Raw genomic sequence first — 23,236 nt, 5'->3', positions numbered from 1 at the left:
ACGATGTATAATTTAAGAATAAAATTGATTATCCCTTTTTAATTCTTTGTTTGAAAACATCTTACAAATGGAATTTATTTAATATTTAGAGAATTAATGTTTAAAGAATTCTGCGATTAATTTTTCATATCTATTTTAATAAAATCAATAATTTATATTACGCGCAAAATGTACGTTCTATTATCCTCACATAATCAATCTATTTTTAATAGAAGCATAAACCATTTTATTTTTGAACATGTATGATTATATACACGAATTAATTGAAAGTGAAACATTTTTATATTTAAAACATTTTCACGCATGTTATTTATATTGTAGATTTTATCGATTTAAAAATTTCTCTTATCACAGTATTGTTATTGAATTATATACTGATTTATATTCTCAGTTGATATAATCAGGATAAAAGATTTTGTACACTTTATTGAAATATTCTTAATATAAGTTTTGACAATATATTCAATAGCAATAAAAGATCAATACATCATATATTAGTAAAAGTGCACAACATATAGATATATAAATATAGTACATATCATCTACAATCACATATGACGCAATGTTTTAGTAACACAGAGATTCGATCTGATATTTTTGTGATTCAATAAGATCATTTAAAATTTTTTGATCATATATATATATGATCAATAAGATCATATATATATATATGCGTGTGTGTGTGTATATAAATGTTTATAACGATATAACATTGTTATTTATAATATTTATAATTTTGTGTTATAAGTTATTCTTTAAGTACTCACTTAGTGAACAAAAATAATCCTATGATTGCGCGTTCGAAAGTCATAGAGGTCCCATTCATATTTCAGTCTTGACGCATATGGATCACATCTATGGTTCACAATTACTATGATCTTTCTCTACAATGATTCAAAACATTGTCTATGTCTCTTTCAAACACACAATATTCCTCTATTGTTGCAATTTAATGAATAACTTATATAAACTTGAAGTACAATTTCTTTTGTTCCTTACAATGTGATACTTTTTAAATGTAGTAGAATACACTTTGTTGAAGATTAAATTATGTCGAATTCGAAACACCTCTCTGTAATAAGTAGTGAAAGATTCTACAAAATTACATGGATATCCAACACTTCAATTACATCTCACAATGGAAGAACAATTAACATTAATGATATAAGTATATTTAGATATAAAAAAGCTGTTATTATCAGGAAGAAGTAATGCTAATTAAATAAAAGCATAAGTTATAATAGGATATAAATAATCTTTATGATTATTATGATGGTACTGTATTATTTTTGGTACCAAATAAATAAAAATTATAAATAAATAAAATATGAATAACAAAATATTAACTCGGACCACAAAATTTTTATTGCACGTAATAATGTGCATAACTCTTAAAAATTAATCGTGTAATGATCTATTTAATATGTATACATATTGCATCATGGAAAAGATCATAGCAACAATAAAATTGCATGTAAGTTAATTTAGAATCATTGAAAACTTATTTTTAATGTTCATGTAAATTAATCCTAGACAGATCTTAGTTAATTACAACTATCCAATAAATTTGTTATTAATAAGTGAATTTATGGAATCAAGCAGGAATTACCACATAAAGTTATTTTATATTTTCTTTTCTTTTCCTTTTTTTTTTTGTATTTAAACATCCACAACCATCTTTTTGTGAATGTCTGTATGACCGACAACCTAGAAAAATAATTTTATTGGCAATATGAATAAACAATGCTGACATGTTTACAACATGTAATTACTCACCGAACAAAATTCTTCAAAGCTTATTTTACCATCTTCATCTTTATCAGCAAATAATATAGTTTTGTCAACAATTTGCTGTAATTGTGTGTCTTTTAAATTATTTCCTACCATCATTTTTAATACTTGAAACAATTCTCCATTACTTATAAAGCCATCTTTATCCATGTCATAGATTCTGAATGCAAATTTTAGTTTACTTTCTTTGTCACCCTGTAGAATTGTGTGTGTGTATATATATATATATATACACCCAAGGTCATATCAGAAAATAAATTATACATAATCAATGCCTTTTATTAGATAAATTTATCAAATGCTAACCTTAACACTAAACTGTGAAACACCATGAATAAATTCTTTAAAATCTACTTCACCATTGCCATCTGCATCAAAAATATCGATGACACGTTGAACTAAAGGATTTTGTTGTAACTCAGGTAAGGACATGAACTCATCAATACTAAGCGAACCACTGTTGTCCAAATCTAGCTTCCGAAAACGTTTTCCCAATCTTTTAATTTCATCCGCATCAACTAAGTCATCAAGCATATTTAATAAGAATATCATCAATTAAATTTTTATCTATTATATTAAAATTAATTTATATACTCTATATAAATATCTATGGAATTATAATTAAATATATATAAGATTTCAAGATAAATGTGTCATATCTGCATTTATATTTGCACTATATGTCATTCATATTAATGTTTACAATGATGCTAATCATTTCTAAACAATTTAATATTTAATGAGATAAAGAAAAATATATCATAATAACAATGAAAGCTTGAGTTTATCAAAAACTGTAAAAGCAAGATATCAGTATCAGAATATTAACATATGATATTAATATTAAAATTAAAGCAATATCACTAACTTACAGTTTGAGCACAATTCCATAGGCAGCGAACTTTCGTTACCCTAAAAAATAAACAATTCAAGTATATATTTAAAATACTACAAAATATTGTTATAAATATATATATGGTAATGATATTTTTATAAAGATTATTTTTTTTTCCTGCATAAAAAAGATGTTCATAAAGAAATATGAAAAATATTTGTATATATTTGAATATATTAAATTAATCAAGAATATATTTGCAATAATGATTATCATAATATAAAATATATTTAATTACCATTATGAATATATAATATTTTTAATTTATTTCGTAAATATTTGTACGGGCAGTTAAAGTTGATTATTACGAGCAGGTTAAACTGTATGGCAAACGACCAAAACTACCTAAAACCATAAAATAAAAAATATAGATAGCGATGTATCAAGATTTCGTTGTATTTAGAGAATAAAATGACATGAAACGCACTCTGTTAGGAAAAAACTAAGAAATTCATTAAAAAAGAAGAACAATTTTCGAATTACAAAATAAAATATATGATAACAATTATAACTCAAATAACTGAAATGACATTATCTTATTTTAAATTTACGTTATTTCGTGCATCGTATCTTCATGAGAGATTTATCGATAATTATGATTGGTCGAAGATTTATAGCCTTGTTGTATTTGCTCGTAAGTATATAATATAAATAAAAAGAATTATTTTTAACGTTTAACATTTAAATAATACTTTTTTCGAAATGTAATTATCTTTCTAAGTGAAAATAAAATTATAAATGAAATTGAATTAAATGCATCAATGGAGAAGTGAAAATTATTCTTACACGTTCTTTTCATTGGTTTAGATAGATGACGCATCCTATAGCTAATGTTCTACTTGCGCACATTGAACTTTCGTCACATATTCTTTTTATGTATAGTATATTAAAAATCTGCAGAGCAGCTGTGTAGGAACTCGCAGCATATTCGTAGTAGTTCCCTTCTCTTCTGTATTTTACCACTAAAGGGAAAAAAAGAAAAGAAAAAAAAAAAATGAAAAGTAAAATTATAATCCATTGAATTTTCAAAATTATTTCTAAGATTATTTGATATTTGAAAGTTTTACGTATTTGAGACAGCATATATTCCGCACATATAGTTCAAGTTTCAACACAACTTATGATTAATCAAAAAAGTATCTGTGTAAATAGTGACAAGCTGATAGTGAGCTGCGTTCGTGATAGTGATAAAAAGTTCACGTGAATGGAATATATTACTGTCATGTAGTACAATGACGTATAAACGTCAGGAATATACAAAGTACTTATTTTTTTTTAACTATTATCATGGGATCCAGATTAAGGTAATTCTAAGATTTTTATTATTTACATTATATTCTATTATTAGTATATAGTATCATAGATAAGAATCTATCATTTATAATAGTGTATACACAAGTATATAATAAATATTTTTTTTATCTGTAAGTTAAGATCGTTAATACTTTCTGTATGTTTGTATTAGAATCTAACTAGAAAATGTATATTATTCTTACTTTTATATATATGTGTGTGTGTGTGTGCGTATGTGTGTGTATATATATATATAAAATTACACAGAGTATGAAGTTTAAATTTTATTTCTAAATAGATAAATAGTATCATTATTTTAGATATTCTACAGACAGATGGTGGAAATAAATCTATTGATATCACAATTGTTTAACTAATACTTTAGTTTTTTTTTTTATTTTTTTTTTATATATATATATATATGCATTTAAAATGTAGATCAAGTCGATTGATCGATATAATAAAAATATTTGTTAACTAAGTAGTAATATAATTTTAACAAGATTTTTTTCATAAAAAATATTTTATGCTTTATAAAATATATATTTAAGTTTGATTCGAATTAAAATGAAGATGAACAAAACAGAAAAGAATTAAATAGCTATACTTTGTTCAATATTTATTTATATGTATTATTCAGTCATCTTTTTTTTTATATCTTAACGTTACATTATATATAACATTCATGTTTTCAGGGAGGATGTTAAGCAGCTATTTGAATGTTTTTGTGAAATTGCTGCACCAGTTAGCAACAAACAAGCTTGGATTCTTCAAAAATATCCAAGTTCTTTTTCAGATGAAGAGATCTTGAAATCAGTCCCTAAATTTGCGTATCCTTGTGAGATAGAAAAGTAATGTATATGTATATATATATTTTTTTTTGTTTTTATCTATGCGTGTGTTTACATATCGATTATTGGAAAATATATTTTTTTTTAAATTGTAATATAATAATATTGATTCTCAATGTTAACTGTTATTGTTCTTAGTTTACTGGTACAGCACTTCTCATTTGTGCTTACTAGTATAGATTCAAAATGGACCTTTGGTTTTTGTCGGCATGATCCAAAAACAGAGACCGCATTAGTGGTCTTGAGTGCATTACCATGGCATGAAACATTTTATAAGTTAGTATTTCATATTTAGAAAAAGAAAATATATATAAGTATTATATGTGTTATTTTGTAACATGTAGCCTTATTTAATATTTATATTTTTTTTAAATAATATGTTTTTATATATTTAGATTATTGAATCATATTGCATCTTTAACAAATAATGGAAGTGGAGAAGATCTTTGGAAATTTCTTGAGAAGGTACACAGCTGTGGTGTTCCAACACCTGGAAATTCAATATCTATACCAATACCAAGTCTTAATTCTGTAAGTTATACAAATTTATAAATTGCAAATTAATTATTGATGATTTTGAATTTATATTTCATACAAAATATTAAAAATTATAAAAAAAAAACAATTTAAAAATATTATACATTTATTTTCAGAATTTTGTTTGCCAAAGTCCTAAGCAATTTCAATTACCCAGTATTCCAGAAAATGTGAGCAATTATTTTATTAATGTAAATTAGAAAAATATTAAAAATATATCTAGATAATAGATATACTAATATATAACGAAGAAGCCACATAATTTTATATATTTACAGAGAAATTTGACAGAATATTACAGTGCTGTTGATGCTCATAATATGATGGTAGTATTCGCATCTATGCTATATGAACGACGCATTATTTTTACTTCTAAACGTTTGTCAAGGTTAAGTGCATGTGTACAAGCATGCAATGCTTTAATTTATCCAATGATTTGGCAGCATATATATATCCCAGTACTTCCATTATCTTTAATGGATTATTTATTAGCACCAATGCCATTTCTGATAGGTGTACCTGCTCCAACACTTCAGGTAACTATTACTTTGTTACATTAATTTTATATTGAAAAAGACTTTAATAAAAATCTTTGATAATTTTTTTTCCAGAGAGTTCACAAAAGTGATTTAGGTGAAGTAGTTATTTTAGATGCTGATAACAATACCATTGAGTCTCCTTTTCAAGATTTGGAATCTTTACCTCAAGATGTAGTGTGTATACATATTTATTTATGTATCTTGAATAATGAATGTATTCACAGGAATTATAGTTCATTTTTAAAAATAAATAAAAAGTTTTTTTATTCCAGGTAACAAATTTAAAAAAGGCATTACGCAATAGACCTGCCTTACTTGGGGATGGAGTGTCTAGGGCATTTTTACGAGCATTAGTACAACTGACTGCAGGATATAGAGAAGCATTAACTTTGCAACAAGGAGAACGTATAACATTTGATCAAAATGCATTTGTAGAAAGTAGACCATCTTCTATGCAACCTTTTCTACGAAAAATGTTAGAACTTCAAATCTTTCAACAAGTATGTGTAACTTGTAAGTTTTTTACTAACAAATTTGCAAATGCTGGATCATAACACTTTTCAAAATTATTTGCATATTTTGATGTATTAACTGTATGACAAGGTATTGATTAAGGAACAAAAAATATATTTTTTATAATGTATATATATATATATATATTTTTTTTTTTTAATTACTTTATGTATTATAAAGATATCAGTATTGATAAAATCAAATATATATATTTTAGTTTATAGAAGAAAGATTAAATATGCTCAATTCTGGACTTGGCTTCTCAGATGAATTTGAGATGGAAGCATGCAGTTATTCAGTCAAATCTAGCAATAAATTTATGCAACAATATAGAGAATGGACTTATGCTATGCGGAAAGAAAGTTCAGCATTTTTCCGGAGCGTGAAGGATAAAGTGAGTCATTTAAAAAACACAATTTTATAACTTCTTTTTCGTTATTGTACTATGTATTAATTGATAAGTAAAAGTTCCAATAAAATTTACTTAATTAATCGTAGGCAAATCCAGCAGTAAAATATGCAGTTAAATCTGTAAGTTCAAAGAATCTTTACACCAAAATATATTTAATGATAGTAGTAGTAGAGAAAATAATTTCTTTTTTTTTTTTTTTTTCTTTAATTAGAGCGAAATATAAACAAAGCAAAATATACTTTTATAATAATTAATTACAGGTTAAAGATAGAGGGAAGGATATGAAGACAGCATACAAAGGATTGAAATGGAAGGGTGAGTTATTTATTTCTTATTTCATTCGTATAAATGATGGCTTAGAGTCATATATATCTTTATCTATATTATTAATAAATAATTATTTTTAAATATTTTAATATAGGACGATCAAATAGAAGTGAAAATAGTATGAGATTTCATCAACCAAGATCTGCACCCAGTTCGCCTACTCTAGATAGAAATCCTATCGGATTTACGGCACCACCTAAATCTCCCAATGGATTTACTGCTACGACTAGTTATCGAAAGGAATTACGTTTACGCAATAGCAATTTTACAGATCCAAGGTAAAAGATCTATTTTTTCATTAATATGATATCGTTAATAGATAAATAATTATGATAAAAATATGTAATGTTTTGAAAAGATATTATATTATATTTTTGTTGTATCAGAAATGTGTGCTTTATTTATCCTAACAGAAAACAATACTCACCATTAAGTCCAAGTTCTCCTGATGAGTCAGAATCACCACCAGAACGTATAAATATAGATCTTATGCATGAACTTCGGGATGTAATATTTCCAAATATACCACCTGTGGATAGAACTGTAAGTAATTTATTAAATATTATTCGTTTCATTTAATGAAAAAATAATTGAGAAGTTATAAAATATATCAGTTATAATTTAAGATTAAATTTTACTCAAGTAACAACAATTACTATCTTTTATGTTGATTTTTAAGAATATATAAATATATATATATATATATATATATATATATATATATATATATATATATATATATTTACTATCAGTTTAAGCACATTTAATGAAAAATGATACAGGTAATAGCATGATGTATGTGCATGACAATATATGTCAATTATTCTACCTTTTTTTTTTTTTTTTTTTATATATATATATATATATATATATATATAAATGAATCAAAGTATAAATTAGAATATATTAGATTTCTTTTTTTGAATAAATATATTATATATAATTTATATTTTATTTATCATTCAATTATTTTTTATTTAACTATTCATAGGTGAAATATTGATTATACATATTTATAAAACTTCTTATGCTTCTATGTGAATGTCAAATATTAATGTATATTTGTTATTTATTTGTTCGTAAAATTGTTTTGCTATTGTGATGTGCTAAATGTTATCATTATATGTGATCAATACATTCTTCATAAAAATAAAATTGGCACGATTCAACTATCACAAAAATGGTAAAGATCATTATTATATTATTGCTCATAAAAATACGCATGTGCGACATAGATATATCTTAATTATTCCCTTAAATAATTTTCAAAATTTGTATTACATTTTTGTAAAAATGGTGCTATTACTGAGAGCTACATGAGGACACATTTTTAAAACAATTTATAATTTAATGCATGCAATAGCATGAAATCTTGTAAATGTATATATGAAAGAAATGAATTATAAACATCTTCTTTTTTAATTTTAATTTCATTTAGTATAGACTTATATTCATTAAAAATAAAAGTGTCTCATGCACCACCTTTCAGTTGAAGCCAGTACGCAGTTTAGACAGCTTGAGATCTGCATGGAGTGGGCATTCACGACATGGCCCCCTACCTCGTACTGTTGTCAGAAACATTCATGAAATATCCCCTCCAAAAAGTACTTCATCTTGCATCCAACCAACATCCATTATGAATAGTACAGTTGAACAATGTAATACTTCAATGGAAGCATTACAGATAAATCTAAACAAATCTTTTAATAATGATTCATTGTCTGCTAAATCAAACAGAATTACTTCTGAAACAGATTCAGAAGCATGTCTCATACATACTTCATCCTCTGTACATGGATTATCTGCACAGTCTAATTTTTTACGTGATTTATATACATGTAATGAATGGATTACTCCTGCTATCAATGTTCCTCATTACTTACAAAACGACATTAAACACCAAAAATCACAGTCCAAAGTTCATTCGCAGAACGTAACTAAACATGATTATAAAAATATTTTTACAAATATTGATTCAATATTGAAAAAACAAAATGACAATGTAAGTGATAATTGCATTTTAACTACTAATTCTTTTCAAGAAACTGAGGATGATCCTTTTGATACAAGCAAAGTGTTTATTCCCTCCTATTTGCAAAAACCATTGTTTCATTCCACAAATCCATCTTTGTCTACTAATTCTGACATACCAATCCATCCTGTAAGTACTACTACATCCTGTTCTGCACAAGTTAAGGTAAACATCATAGTTCATTGTTGTTATTATTTATATATATAATTTTCTTCATTTATAATTTAAAAGTAGTACTTACATTTTATATTATAATTATATAATTATAAAATGTAAGTAAAATAAAATTTTTTTAAATTTACAATTTTCATTATTTATATTTTTAAAAATTGTTATGCAAGAACTAAATTGTATATAGATACATTGCATTGATATTTTGTATGATTGATGTAAATGGATATATAATTGGAAGTATGATTTGTACTTCTGTCATTTATGTTAATTTTTGTTGTTTTTTTTTTGTTACAGAGTTCGCCAGAAGTGCCAGATTTAATCAGATTAGATTCTACAAATAGCAATGATGATTTTGATCCATTACTTTCTAAATCTTCAGTATTTTCCAATACAAAGCAAATGACACAGTCCCTACATATTCCAGAAATGGGTGAAGGTCTTAGTAATCCTTTATATCCATATTTTCAACCTTTACACAGTGCAAAAGATATACAACATTCGCATAAACCTTCTGATAGTGTTGGTGATTTGGATCTATTACAAGCATATGGTTTAGATTTTGATAAATTTAGTGTAACTAACGGTGCATCGCCAACAAAAAGTTCAGTAGCATCTACACAAAATGCACCTGGAAACAGTATTAAAAATATGGATAATGCTTTTAGCTTATCGCTCGGCACATCTACAGTTAAATCACAAAATAATTGGACAAAATTTGAATAGATAAAAAAAATTAGAAATCGCATATCGTAATTGTATATATCGGTTTTTGTTATTTATCACTATATATCTGCAGCATAACTTGTATATTTTCTTTTGAAGATAATTGAATGCAGCAAATGTTCATAATAATATTATATTGGAACATAGAGTATTGTTACTTTCACTGATAGAAAGTGTATCGTTCCTATCCTGATGCACAATTATGAATTTAATATAACTGTTTATATTTAAAATTTCTTGTAATCTAATTATTTACAAAACATACTTATTTGTACATAATTATTAAATTTTATTATTATTATTATTATTATTATTTTCCTGTTATCTACAATTAAATCATTTTTATTATGTACATATTTCATTTTAATAAGTATCCCTCAAGAGTTTTAATCTAAAAGTATTATAGATAAAATCAGCTCAGGGAAACAAGCATTGTAAGGCAGATTCACATTCATCAATTTAAAGTTTGGATTTTATACCATAATTAAAAAATCATTGAAATTATCTAATTCATATTTTAAGATTTATTCTAAACAAGTGATTTATAGTAATACAATAATTTAATCATATAAAACACATAGTACACATAAATAAAGATGTTATACATATACAGGAAGGATAATTTTCCACATATACATACCTATATGTTGGATGAGAAAAATTTGTTATTTTATAGGTAAATATTACGATGATTTAATTACTCAATTGTAGTGTAAATGTTATGTAGCTCCTTAAGGGTGTCATTTTAATTGTAAATGTATTATTTAATAAGCACATTATAAGCTAACTGCAGATATTAGTATAGCAGATATTGATATAGAAATGTATCAAATAGAACAAATTAAATTTAGTAAATTTTATTACTTAGATTCCTTGTTAGATTTTCATTATAACAATTTTAATAATTGTTATACATTATTATTGGTAATGTTTTACGAATAAAAAAATATTAAAAAAAAAAAAAAGAAAAAGAAAAAAAGATAGAAATTAATTTTAATAATTTATTTAATTCTAGTTGAGATATTTGATGTAACACATCAAACTAAAAATTCTTATTCAGCATCAATGTTTTATTATCTGTTCTATAAAATTTACACAAAAAGGAATTTAACATATATTTTAGCTATACCGTTTTATTCATTTATTTTTGGAAGATACCTTTGGCCCATTTTTATACACGTGTTTTCTGTAAAGCAATAAATATGCTATAAATATCACATTAAATGTGCTACTTAGTTTAATACTTTTCGAAACGCAAATTGCGTTATGTTTAAGAAAACATTTTATTTTTATCTTCTATATATATTTATGAACTACGTGAAAATATATAGCTCTTCAATACCCGCCAAAGATCACGTGCATAAAAGCGTGCTCTTACTATCGTTTACAAACGTATAAACATAAAACTTGTTTGTGTCAATAGTAACTCATTTATCTAGGATGTATCTCATTATAAAATTAAATGCTTAAATAAATAAATAATACATAGGTAAATTCTAAAGGCTATAAAATCGTATATAAATATTAGATAGTTAAAACAGCTGTTATAGCATCAACTATTCTCTGTAATTCTCCTTCACTATTAGTCATTTTTTCTTCATTACTCTTTTGTACATCAAGAGGTACTTTAGTATAATAGTCAGTAATAGACATAGCTTGTTTAATATTTTGTATAATTTCTGTTAATTGTACTTCTTTCTTTTTAAGTTTTTCTAATTCTTTTTTTGGATCAATTAAACCCTAAAAAGAAAAATTATTGTTATTGCGCATTTTATATACAGTCATAAAGATATAAATAACATTATTTCGTAAGTACCTTTAGCAATAGGTGTACTTGAAGTTTATCAGTTATTGTAACAATAGCACATCCCAAAGGAGGTTTTTCTAAGCTAATTGTGGAATAAGCCAAAGTTTCTATTAAGTTCTGATATTTTACAATCCTATTTATCAATGTATGATCGTCACACTTGATGTATCCCTCGGTTTTTAGTTTATTTGGTAGATTATAAGTCGCCCTTGCTGATCTAATATTTTTTATTACTTTTTGTGCAAAATCAATGTCTTTTTCTATTTCATGATTTCTCCACGGACACTAATAAATAAATGAATAAATGTTAGGAAATATTAGATATTTTTAAATATTGACAAAAGTTTTACATAATATAAAGTATAATATAGTTTCACTATAATTACCTCTATAATTTCAGGATAAGGACTGATGCATATGCTTGGATAAGTTTGTTTTTTACGAGGCAAACGCTGATAAAGTTCTTCAGTTATAAATGGCATAAAAGGATGTAATAATCTTAATCCAACATCAAGAGTTTTGAATAACACTTTTCTTGCTTGCAATTTAGCTTCATTATTATTACTTTGAAATATTGGCTTGAGATATTCCTATAAATATTTATTTTATAATCATACAAAAATGAAATATTTCTTTCGAATAATTCATAATAATTATAAAATATTTTTACCAAGTAAACATCACACAGATCATACAACCACATATTATAACATGCAGTTGTTGCTGTTGTAAAATCATATTGTGCCATAGCTTCATCGCAGGTATTAACAGTATAGCTTACTCTTGAGAGCATCCATAAATCTACATTTGTTTCTTTACCTGTTAACTGGGAACATTTTTTTTTTTAAAATAATTTATTAAGTGTACAAAATTATATACAAGAAATGTATAATTAATCACATAACTTTATGATATTAAAAAATTAATAAAATATAAATATTTACTTGAGAATTATTGATGTTCTTATGATCTTTACATGCACATTGTGGTAGCATTGCATTTTGTTCTGTACGAAAAACAGCTTTTTCATGTTCATTGAAGGTTTCCATATGATTATACCAACGATATAAATGAGGATAATTTGAAAACTGAACATCCAGAGAATTCAAAATATTATAAATTTTAACATCACCTTGAGATGGTGTATATCCATCAAGATAAGGATAATCTTCTAAATAATTATTTAATGCATCTTGTATGCACGTTTCATTTAAAGTTGATTGGTACCACTTGTAATCACCAATTATACCAATTCCATTCTAAATGAATTACATTATACATTAATAAATTAATTCTGAAAACAATCTATCCATCAAATCTTACCGATTGAGATTCGTCATAATTTAATTCAGAACCTAAGTACATCAATGCAAATTTAGTAGCATTCCAAATTTTATTGCAGAAGAATCTGTAACCTTGGACGCGAAGAATATCTAGATTGATATCACGACCTTGCGTAGTATAAGCACAAAGAGCAAATCGTAAAGCATCGGTTCCACATTCAGGTATGCCTTGTGGATAATCCCGTTTCTGTCCTTCGATGGCTCGTTTAAGTTCATTTGGATCTATATTTGAATCTAAGAGTTGTTTGTGAAGGTCCTAAAAACAAAATCTTTTCTCAATAAACATATCATTAAATATCATTGTCATATTATGTTCTATAATACCTCCAAAGATATTCCCTTGATCACATCCATTGGATCAATTACATTACCTAGAGATTTACTCATTTTTCTTCCATGAGCATCTCTTACCATAGCATGTAAATATACCTCTCTGTTGAAATATATTTATAAATAATATATATATTGAATATATTTATGAATAATATATAAATATATATAATACGTACTTGAAGGGTAGCTGCCCTAACAACTTTTGCCCTAGAAATACCATTCTTGCAACCCAAAAGAATAATATATCATGTCCTGTTTCCAATAATGTACCTGGATAAAAAGCTTTCAGATCTTCTGTCTGTTTAAAATTATAAGATTTAAATATATATTTAACTTTCTTTTATTTCTAATAAATATATTGTGGTACAATGTAATTTACTTACATTATCAGGCCATCCAAATATAGAAAATGGAAATAGACCAGAAGAAAACCAAGTATCTAGAACATCAGGATCTTGTTCAAGAATAATGTCATTAATATCAAGACCATATTTTTTAGCTGCTTTTTCTTTAGCCTCGCTTTCAGAATGAGCACTAACCCAATATGTATCATCTGTCTAATAAAATGTATTATGTATTGAAATATGTTACGAAATTTTTTGTTTCAACTTTTGCAAGATATTACCTTTCCTTTATTTACAGTGTTATTTATATTTTTAATAAGATAAGCAGGAATACGATGGCCCCACCACAATTGTCGAGAAATACACCAATCTCTGATACCATCCATCCAGCGATACCATGTTTTTTTATATTGTTCTGGAATAATCTTTAAATCACCATCTTCTACTGCTTTCATAGCTGTTTTGGCCATTTCATCACATTTAATATACCTATAGAAAAATCAATTTCAATATCAGATATTATCTTAACATAGAATATTTATTATATATTCAATTTACCACTGTGGCTTTATGAGAGGTTCAACTACATCTTTGGATCGACTACATATTGGCACTACCATTGGATTATCTTTAATTTCAATAAACAAATTCTTTTCTTTTAAACTTTTTAGAATTGCCTTCCTAGCTTCAAATCTTTTCATTCCCTACAATTCCAAAATATATTTATTTTAAAAGGATTTCCTTTTATGTATAATATTAAATATAAATTAATATAAAAATATATATGTGAAATACCGTGAATTTCCCATAATCACCGATAATATTTCCATTGTCATCAAAGATAGTAATAAATGGAAGATTGTGCTTTTTTCCAATTTCATAGTCATTTGGATCATGAGCTGGTGTAATCTTTACAGCTCCTAAATTGAATTAATTTTAGTAAAAATATTTGTGGCACGTTGAAAATATTTTTACAAAAATTAACTGATATTTACCAGTACCAAACTCCATTTCAACAAATTCATCTGCAATTATAGGTATTCTTCTATCACAGAAAGGATGCTGTACATATTTTCCAATATATTGAATATATCGTACATCCTTTGGATGTACCGCAATTGCACTATCTCCTAACATTGTTTCAATACGAGTTGTTGCTATAATTATTTTATCTGTAGAGTTTTCAATTTCATATGCAAAGAATACTAATACACCAAATTCAATTTTTTCCTTGTAACCGGGAATAGATAACAAAGTGCGACCAGGCAATTCCATTTTATCAACCTGCAAAAGATTATTTATATATTTGAAATATATAAATATAATTCTTGTAAAAACTCACTTCAATATCTGATATTGCACTTTTCAAACTACACGACCAATTGACAAGACGACTATTTCTGTAAATTGTCCCATCATCATGAAGTCTTATAAACGCTTCAGTCACAGCACGACATAATTTTGGATCCATAGTAAAAGAAGCACGATCCCAATCAAAAGAACCACCTAATTTTCGTAATTGTGTATAAATTCTATCTCCTTTTCTGAAATATAAGTTTTTAATATAATAAAATAATAATTCGAAGAAATGTTAATTATGGATTATAATTAATACATATAAAAGTGACATTAAACATCATTAAACTTACTCGTATTTCCATTGCCATACTTTTTCAATAAATTTCTCTCTGCCTATATCATGCCGAGTTTTTTGCTCTTCTCTCCAAAGTTTCTTTTCTACAACAACTTGAGTTGCAATACCAGCATGATCACAACCTGGATTCCAAAGAGTAGTACGTCCTTTCATACGATTCCTAAATTATACATTAAATTTAAATGAAATATCTGTTTTTATTATAAACATAATAAGAAAAATTTACCATCTTGTAATAGCATCTTCAACAGCATTAGTTAAGGCATGACCAAGATGAAGAAAACCAGTTACATTTGGTGGTGGTATTACCATTACAAACTTTCCTTTAGGATTTGTCTCCAATATACTTTTTCTCTATAATAATTAATAATTAAAATAGTATGAGTATAATATATAAATTAATAAAATAATATTTAATATTTGTACCCCATATTCAGGCTTAAAAAATCCTTGTTTTTCCCACCAGGCATACCAAGCAGCCTCTACATATTGTGGACTATATGTATCAGGCATTGCACCAGTAACATCTTTTTTTTCTCCCAGTGGTGTGTCTGCAGTATACAAGGCAGTATCCTTACTATCCTTTTTCTTATCAATTTTCTAAATATCATTAATAAATGATTAATAATAACTTCGACTTACATAATCAATTTAAAGAATTATAACGATACAATATGATGATGAAATCTTACAATCTTATTGAATTATCTTGGCGGATTTATATTTATGATATTTATATTATTTCATTTGGTTTAAGTCAATATTAAGTCAATATAAATATAATACTGAATATGTAGAATATATTTATTAGAACGGAACTATTGAAGATACCATATAAATTATAAATACCATATGGAAACATAAACTATAGTTTGAAATTCAAAAAAAAATCAATATGGAATGAACAATGTTCTCACCTCCGTTGTTTCTTTCACTTTAACCGGCTTGTCAGTTTCTTTTTTCTCTTGTTTCTGTTTAAACTTTTCCAGTTTTGCCATTTTCTTAGCTTCCTTTTGCAATTGCCTAGCTGTTTTTTCAGGCACATTTTCGCCGTTATTTGATTCTATCTTTGTATCAACCATCTTTGTATCAATAATTATTCTAATTTCAATTTTTGCCGGCGAACTAAGCAGTATCAGCTGATAATAGCGTTTCACAAATAACGGAGTTAACCATGTGCTTTCCACATGCAATCTACCAACAATTTTCCATCAAAAGCATCAGATAAATATTCTATCTATATATAAGACTGTTCATCATCTTTCGCTCAAAGCGTGTGTGACTTCAGCGACAGATAGGACAAAATATGAACTACAAGCAAAAGTGGAGAACGCTATTTTCATCATGTGTCTATCGTATCAGTTTATAAGCTTGTGTCGGTTATACCCCTTTCACGCAACGTAACAATCGGTTTCGTGTATTTCAAGTAGGCAATTATTTAATCATGGAAACGTCATGCATCTTTCAAACGTGCATATAAAAATCAGTAGTGGGAGTACGAGCTTCTTCTCTTTTGCCGTAGATTTCGAGGGGGCGCCACTGTACAAAAGTTTTTCTTTCCGAAAAATGTCAAAAAATTGGATTTACGTCAACAATGAAAAAAGGCATAATTCTTGATCTATTTTGATGAACAAGGTTTCAATTTAAAGACGAAAGTTTAATTTAAAAAACTGTTTTCTTTGAATTTTTGAAAAAGCTTTATATTTGTGAATAAAATATTCTCGAAAGAATACTATTTTTTAATACAATTTTTTTCAAAGAAAATAAAGCTTTTTCAAAAATTCATAAAGCGAAGTCTTAGAATAAACCTTTGTCTTTAAAATGAAACCTTGTTTATCAAAATCGATCAAGAATTACGTCTGTTCTAATTGTTGCTGTAAATCATTATAAAACCAGGAGTGATGAACAGTTATATCGAGAATATATCCATAGAATACTACTTCGTAAGTAGATTTTCTATCTATTTTAAAAATATTTTTGTATCAAAAAATAAGATGGCATGTTAAAAAATAAGTACCTCTTATATATTGTTTATTTAAATTGTTATTAATTTATTGAAAATTAAGTTTATAAAATTTCTCAATTAAAATATTCTCACGAATGTAAATATTTGATTGCTTGTCCATAAAAATAAATATATAGTCTTTTCTACACATGTTATACAGTTGATAATTATATATATATATATATACACATGGTTTATGCCAAACACATGTGAGCCGGTTTATAGCGCGAACAATACTAACCTAATGATTTATTTTAGTATATAAGATAAATAAGCACATTTTATCATAAATTTAATATTTGAATGTCAACTATTATATAAATATAAAAATGGATCGAACGAGTCTTGGAAATTCTTTAGGAAGAAATGTTAATTCTCCAAGAAAAAGAATGTCAATAGTTCAATCCTTGAAGAAAAATAGTTCGTAAGTACGATTTTATGTAATTGTCAATTGAAACGGTATCATTTTCTATATCTTATAAAATATTACCTTTTCAGAGGATTGAGTATGTCTGGGAGATCAAATCAATCTGTACAAGTAATTTGTAGAACTCCAGGTCATGTTGTCGAAAGTTTTGGTTCGTCTTTACCTGTTCTTGTCACAGAAGCTTTAACATTTGTTGATAAAAATACAGCCGTTAGTGTTAGTGTATCAGCAGATGGATGGGCTTGGCTCATATGTGGACGTAGAATTTTAGTATGGCAATGTAAAACTACAATACATGATCCTAAACAAAGAAGAATATTTAAAAGTCAATGTCGTGAATTACAATTACCTCAAAGTGATCTTGCTCATAAAGCTGAATGTATAGCCGTATGGCTACCTCAAGGACAACAGGTTCTTTAAATTATATATTGATAGAAATATTTATGATAATTATATAATAGAATTATTATAATTTAATTATACAGTCAATTATAATAATGTAAATTTTTTTTTATAAAAAGATAAATAGAGATAATAATATATTATATTAGGTTCCAAGTTGTATGGCAGTTTCACCAGAAGGTATTGTAAGATTTTGGACCAGTATAGCTCATGAAGGATCATCCGTAGAAACAAGTGCTGAACTTGCTGGACAAGAAGTTAATTGTCTAACATATATCCCAGGCCATGGTTGTATTTTAGCTACAACCACATGTACAGTAGCACTTTTACAACCACAATTTGTTGGTGGAAAAAATAGTATTGTTTGCCGCGTCCTTAGAACAAGTCAAGGATGGTTGGGTGGTATTGGACGTAGAATGACATCTCTTATTTTTGGAGCTATACCGCAATCGCCAGTTGCAGAAACGGTATTTTATAAATTTTTATCACAGATATAGATAAGGTTATGAGTTGATATTGCTACATAAATATATATAAATGAATTTTTTAGAAATTAGTGAAAGTTATATGTTCAGGACTTGGAGAAAAAGGATCAAGGGTTTTGATTCTTGCTGGATTATCATTACAATATTGGTCATTCCCGCATAATGAACAAGAAAAAATGGAATTTGATGAAGATATTAGTCATATGGTCTCACAAGCATTTCAAAGAAAAGTTTGGGTTAGAATTAAAGAATTTTTAACAAAAAGTTATTAATTATAATCATTATTTACAAATATATTAAAACTTTTTAATTTATAGGAATCAAGTGCATGTAATCCACAAAGTATGGATACTTGGTTAATTGATATGCAATTTTGTGAAGAAGGAATAGTGCTTCTAATGGCAGCCCACTGTGCTGATATTTCTATGCAAATTTATTTTGCCCTTGGTAATAAATTTATATTATTCAATTTTATCCCAATTACTTTTTATAATTTTATAATTCACTTTTAACTTTTTATATTATATTTTACCGTATGTTTTTGTAGGATTAATACCTTTGTCTGGCATATCTATGGCAAATAGTTTTAAATGGTTTATTCCTGTGAAATTTGATTATATTCTTTTCTATCATGTTGACATAGAAACAATTTTACTTTCTCATCGTTTTATACTGTGTGGCTGGGAAGCAATTATATATGATCAATTTAATGTTATTGTAGTCAATTGTAAGTATTCTTTACAATACTATTATATGTTATATAGAGTGCTTCAAAGAATTAAGTACATTTATTTTTTTAGGTGCTTCTGAACACGAACAAGATAAAATAGAATTAATTAGAGGTAAAGAAGACAGTATATTGGGAGGAGCTTTATGTTCTGGAACACCAGTACTATTTACAAAAAATGTTGGACTTGTTTCTATTATACCAACAGATTTTTCATCACAAGACTTTAATACGTTCGTTTTTTATTTAATAATATTAATAATTTAATAATTATTTTTGTTGAATAATAATTTTTATTTATTATTTATAGGAACTACACAGATATCAATACTTCCCTAGATTATAATTATAAAAATGATCAAACAGCACATAACTTTTCTCTACTTACAAGTAATGATGAATTACAAGATATGTTTTATAGTTCTGATGGTGCCACACAATTAAGAGCTGCGTTTTTACTTAGTTTACGTCAAAATAAGGTACAAAGAACATAATATTGTGAAAAAATGAAATATATTATTAATAATAATGATTAATGTAGAATATTTAAATTTATAGTTACAATGTGAAGAAATTTTAACGCAATTATTTCCTCTGCAAGAAGAACCTGTGATGGATATTGATGCAATTCTTGATACGCTAGCTTTGAAAGTTGCAAAAGATTTAATTGATGATTATCCAGCAAATGATCCACGTTGGACAAACCATAGAGATTTATGTAATTATAATTATTATTTTTTATTTATTTAATTATTTTTTTATAAAATCATTAAATTTTATGAATGTTTCTTTTTGTTTAGCTATGACAATCAATGCCGTTACCGCTATTCAAATACCGCATCAATTAGAAGGAAAACAAAAAGCATTAGATCTATTTGTATCATTTTTAAAAGAACATAATTTATGGGATAGAGTAAGTATTGAATTATAATTTGATTATTTCAATAAATATATTTATTATTCTCATTATAACGTTTATGTCTTTATAAAGTTTTGTGCAGTAACATATAGAGGAATAATCATGTCTACATCGCATGTTCTTAGCGAATATGCCGAAAAAATAGTTGCTGCTATGACTATATATAATCTTCAAAATAGGTATACTTTTATATGAAATTTTTATCAAAAGTAAAATTATATTTGACTTATATTAACATTTATTATTTTTTAAGGAATCCAGAGCTTATTGATTCTATTATTGAACAAACATTGAATCCTGAAACATATGTTTCTGAAGAATTAACTTCACGTGATATATTTTATCGTGAAGTAAGTGCCGTACATTTATTTTTGCCTACTTTAGTAAGCAATGCAACTGAAGTCACACTATCAGAAAGACCAACGCATCAAGTTGCACAATATATAATGCAAGTAAATTCTATATTATTGGTAAGTACATATAAAAGATTTTAATGTCATTTTATACAAATTTTTTCATAATTTCATATTTTTATAACAAGGGTGTGTTACACGAAGTAGTAAAATATCGACAGTATAATGCTGAGCGTTTTGTACCAACAAGATGTTCAAATGGTATAACAGAATATCTTCCTTGGACTGCAGCTCCTGGTAAACATGGTCTTAGAAATTGTCTTACTACAATGGTTTGTATATTTTATTTTATATTTTAATATTGACTAAATCTTCTTAATCAAAGTTATTTTTTAATAAAAATTTTTTCATATATATGTATATACTGTTTTAATGAATTTTTAATTTTCAACATGTGCAGCATAATATGACTTTAAAACATGGTGTTACTGGAACGAATGATACAACAATAAGAAATGAATTATATGAACAATTAGTCAGTCTTATAGATCTTATATTAGATGGAAGAAAATGTCATTTAGAAAGTATTCGTGGTACTGAAAAATTTGAAATACTTTTAAAACAATATGAGACAGATAGAATGAATTTGATTCAACCCCTTAGTGAGTATTGTTGTATAAATGTTATTTTTATAATTTTTATATCGATACAATAAGTATAATTAATTATTAATATTTTCTTATAGTAAAGGAAGAACAATATGAAAATGCTGCCATGCTTGCTGAAAAATATTGTGATTTTGTATCTCTTGTACAAATTTGCGAATTAACAAATAATAAAAATAGACTTGATAGTTACATAGATAAATTTGCTTCACAAGATTTTGCAGGTTTTTTATTTTCATGGTAAATATATATTTGAATATATCTATTTTGTTATAATAATCTTATACTTAATATTTAAGATATGTAATTATTGAACATATAAAGGTACGTGAAAGATGGGCGACAAGGGCAATTAGTAGAGAGATGTAGACGTGGTGGTTCGATCGAATTGACAGAAAAATTATCTGAACATCCCACTTTATCATGGGTGCAAGCAGTGTTGACGGATGAATTAAGATTTGCAGCTAATACACTTCACTCGTTAGCAGTACAAGAAACTGAATTAGTAACACGTAAAAAAGTATGTGTTTATTATTCTTATAAAGGTGATATTCCAAAAAATAATTTCATATAATTTTGTAAATAGTCTATGTTGTCATTGGCAAAATTGGCACTTCTTGCATCCGATGAACCTGAATATGAAATAAAAGATTGTATAAAAAGTATTGACAATGAACTAGCTTTGATAGCTCATCAAGAAGATTTACCAACTGGAGTACTCACTACATATGGTTATGATATTGAAAAATTGAAAGTATTTACACCAGTAGAATTAATCACGGTATTAATATTAATTAATTACAATAATATTTTATATGTGATAAATATCATGATATTAACTACACTAATTTTGTTTATCTAGCTTTATACATCTGAAGATAATGTTATAGCAAGTGAATATGATTTCAAAAAAGCTTTAGATTTATTAGATTATGTTAAGCAAGAAGACGAAAAGACTTCGTTAAAATTACGAATTTGGGCACGTGCAGCTCGAAGGGATTCATGGGAGTCAGTTGAAAAAAATCCTAAGCAACAAGCACAAGGAACCATATTTTTTAAATTAATGGAACTTGCATATATGATGGGTATGTTATACGTAAAATTATGCATGACTTTAATTTCATATATTTACAGTTCCATTTTTTACGCAGGTGGTAAAGTTAAAGAGTTTTTACCATCAATTGATGCACTTCTAATGGAACCTGAACTAGGAACTCTTGCAGCATCCAGTAATTTTCAATTTCTTGTCAAATTATTATATGAATATGCTTATGATAATTATTAACGTTAAAATATTTTTACGTGATATCATACAGTACTAAGTTTGTATTTTTCTATACAATAAATAAAAATTATATATAAACTGTCAACAAGTTGCTTTGTTATAGGATGAATAATATTCTATATAAAGTTATTAAAATTACCCTTAAAAATCTATTATTCGGTACACTTTTTTCTAGAATAGTTAATACTAAATAGTTAATATTTCAAGAATAAATAATAATTTATAAACATTCTACATCGTTTTATGCTTATAATATCAACAAGAATGAACGCTCTAATAACTTTGAGGGTTTTTAAATCAGTTTCTGTTTGAACTTCAATCAGTAAACATTGCGATTCTTATATTCTATATGTATAATGTTAAATTACCTATAGTTTTGTTAAATTTTATAATTATTTAA

At 26.1% G+C, this 23,236-nt stretch overlaps 4 protein-coding genes across 8 annotated transcripts; 2 read left to right on the top strand and 2 right to left on the bottom strand.

Annotated features, from left to right (window-relative positions):
* Positions 1–433: 433 nt before the first annotated feature.
* LOC118445572 (calcineurin subunit B type 2) lies at positions 434–3,885 on the bottom strand. Of its 2 annotated transcripts, XM_035875249.2 has the most exons (7): positions 3,754–3,885; positions 3,473–3,648; positions 2,925–3,031; positions 2,664–2,703; positions 2,098–2,309; positions 1,777–1,986; positions 434–1,707 (listed from the first exon to the last, which is right to left on the bottom strand). In XM_035875249.2, exons 3-7 carry the CDS (start codon positions 2,925–2,927, stop codon positions 1,660–1,662), a joined length of 513 nt encoding a protein of 170 aa, XP_035731142.1. In that variant the 5' UTR covers positions 2,928–3,031; positions 3,473–3,648; positions 3,754–3,885; the 3' UTR covers positions 434–1,659. The 2 variants fall into 2 exon arrangements, with proteins under 2 accessions (XP_035731142.1, XP_085516145.1); XM_085660019.1 differs by lacking the exons at positions 3,473–3,648; positions 3,754–3,885 and adding an exon at positions 3,114–3,253.
* Positions 3,853–10,388, top strand: LOC118445570 (DENN domain-containing protein 1A). 4 transcript variants are annotated; one of them, XM_035875245.2, is made up of 15 exons: positions 3,853–3,990; positions 4,675–4,830; positions 4,969–5,106; positions 5,226–5,361; positions 5,484–5,537; positions 5,646–5,903; positions 5,979–6,080; positions 6,179–6,406; positions 6,637–6,813; positions 6,918–6,950; positions 7,092–7,146; positions 7,253–7,436; positions 7,572–7,701; positions 8,648–9,355; positions 9,659–10,388. In XM_035875245.2, exons 1-15 carry the CDS (start codon positions 3,974–3,976, stop codon positions 10,085–10,087), a joined length of 2,805 nt encoding a protein of 934 aa, XP_035731138.1. In that variant the 5' UTR covers positions 3,853–3,973; the 3' UTR covers positions 10,088–10,388. The 4 variants fall into 4 exon arrangements, with proteins under 4 accessions (XP_035731138.1, XP_085516144.1, XP_035731139.1 ...); XM_085660018.1 differs by having other exon boundaries at positions 6,179–6,419; positions 6,686–6,813; XM_035875246.2 differs by lacking the exon at positions 6,918–6,950.
* A 743-nt stretch (positions 10,389–11,131) lies between these two features.
* On the bottom strand, positions 11,132–16,966 carry ValRS (Valyl-tRNA synthetase). Its single transcript, XM_035875242.2, has 18 exons — positions 16,486–16,966; positions 15,995–16,168; positions 15,795–15,922; positions 15,564–15,728; positions 15,257–15,458; positions 14,910–15,198; positions 14,710–14,834; positions 14,473–14,618; positions 14,196–14,403; positions 13,954–14,127; positions 13,747–13,868; positions 13,562–13,670; positions 13,218–13,493; positions 12,839–13,153; positions 12,565–12,720; positions 12,281–12,484; positions 11,904–12,179; positions 11,132–11,827 (listed from the first exon to the last, which is right to left on the bottom strand). The coding sequence occupies exons 1-18, from the start codon at positions 16,648–16,650 to the stop codon at positions 11,612–11,614; spliced, it is 3,450 nt and encodes a 1,149-aa protein (XP_035731135.2). The 5' UTR covers positions 16,651–16,966; the 3' UTR covers positions 11,132–11,611.
* Positions 16,967–17,315: 349 nt separating this feature from the next.
* Positions 17,316–22,891, top strand: Nup133 (nuclear pore complex protein Nup133). Its single transcript, XM_035875243.2, has 20 exons — positions 17,316–17,511; positions 17,832–17,997; positions 18,072–18,411; positions 18,552–18,869; positions 18,953–19,123; positions 19,205–19,334; positions 19,435–19,614; positions 19,688–19,847; positions 19,925–20,093; positions 20,173–20,332; positions 20,415–20,527; positions 20,606–20,712; positions 20,787–21,003; positions 21,075–21,218; positions 21,347–21,548; positions 21,632–21,791; positions 21,876–22,071; positions 22,138–22,332; positions 22,414–22,636; positions 22,703–22,891. Exons 2-20 carry the CDS (start codon positions 17,903–17,905, stop codon positions 22,834–22,836), a joined length of 3,414 nt encoding a protein of 1,137 aa, XP_035731136.1. The 5' UTR covers positions 17,316–17,511; positions 17,832–17,902; the 3' UTR covers positions 22,837–22,891.
* Positions 22,892–23,236: the final 345 nt, after the last annotated feature.

The sequence above is a fragment of the Vespa mandarinia genome, chromosome 10 (genome assembly GCF_050613455.1).
Source record: "Vespa mandarinia isolate Hongniang chromosome 10, ASM5061345v1, whole genome shotgun sequence".
NCBI lineage: Eukaryota > Metazoa > Arthropoda > Insecta > Hymenoptera > Vespidae > Vespa > Vespa mandarinia.
This window is presented reverse-complemented; position numbering and strand designations above follow the sequence as displayed.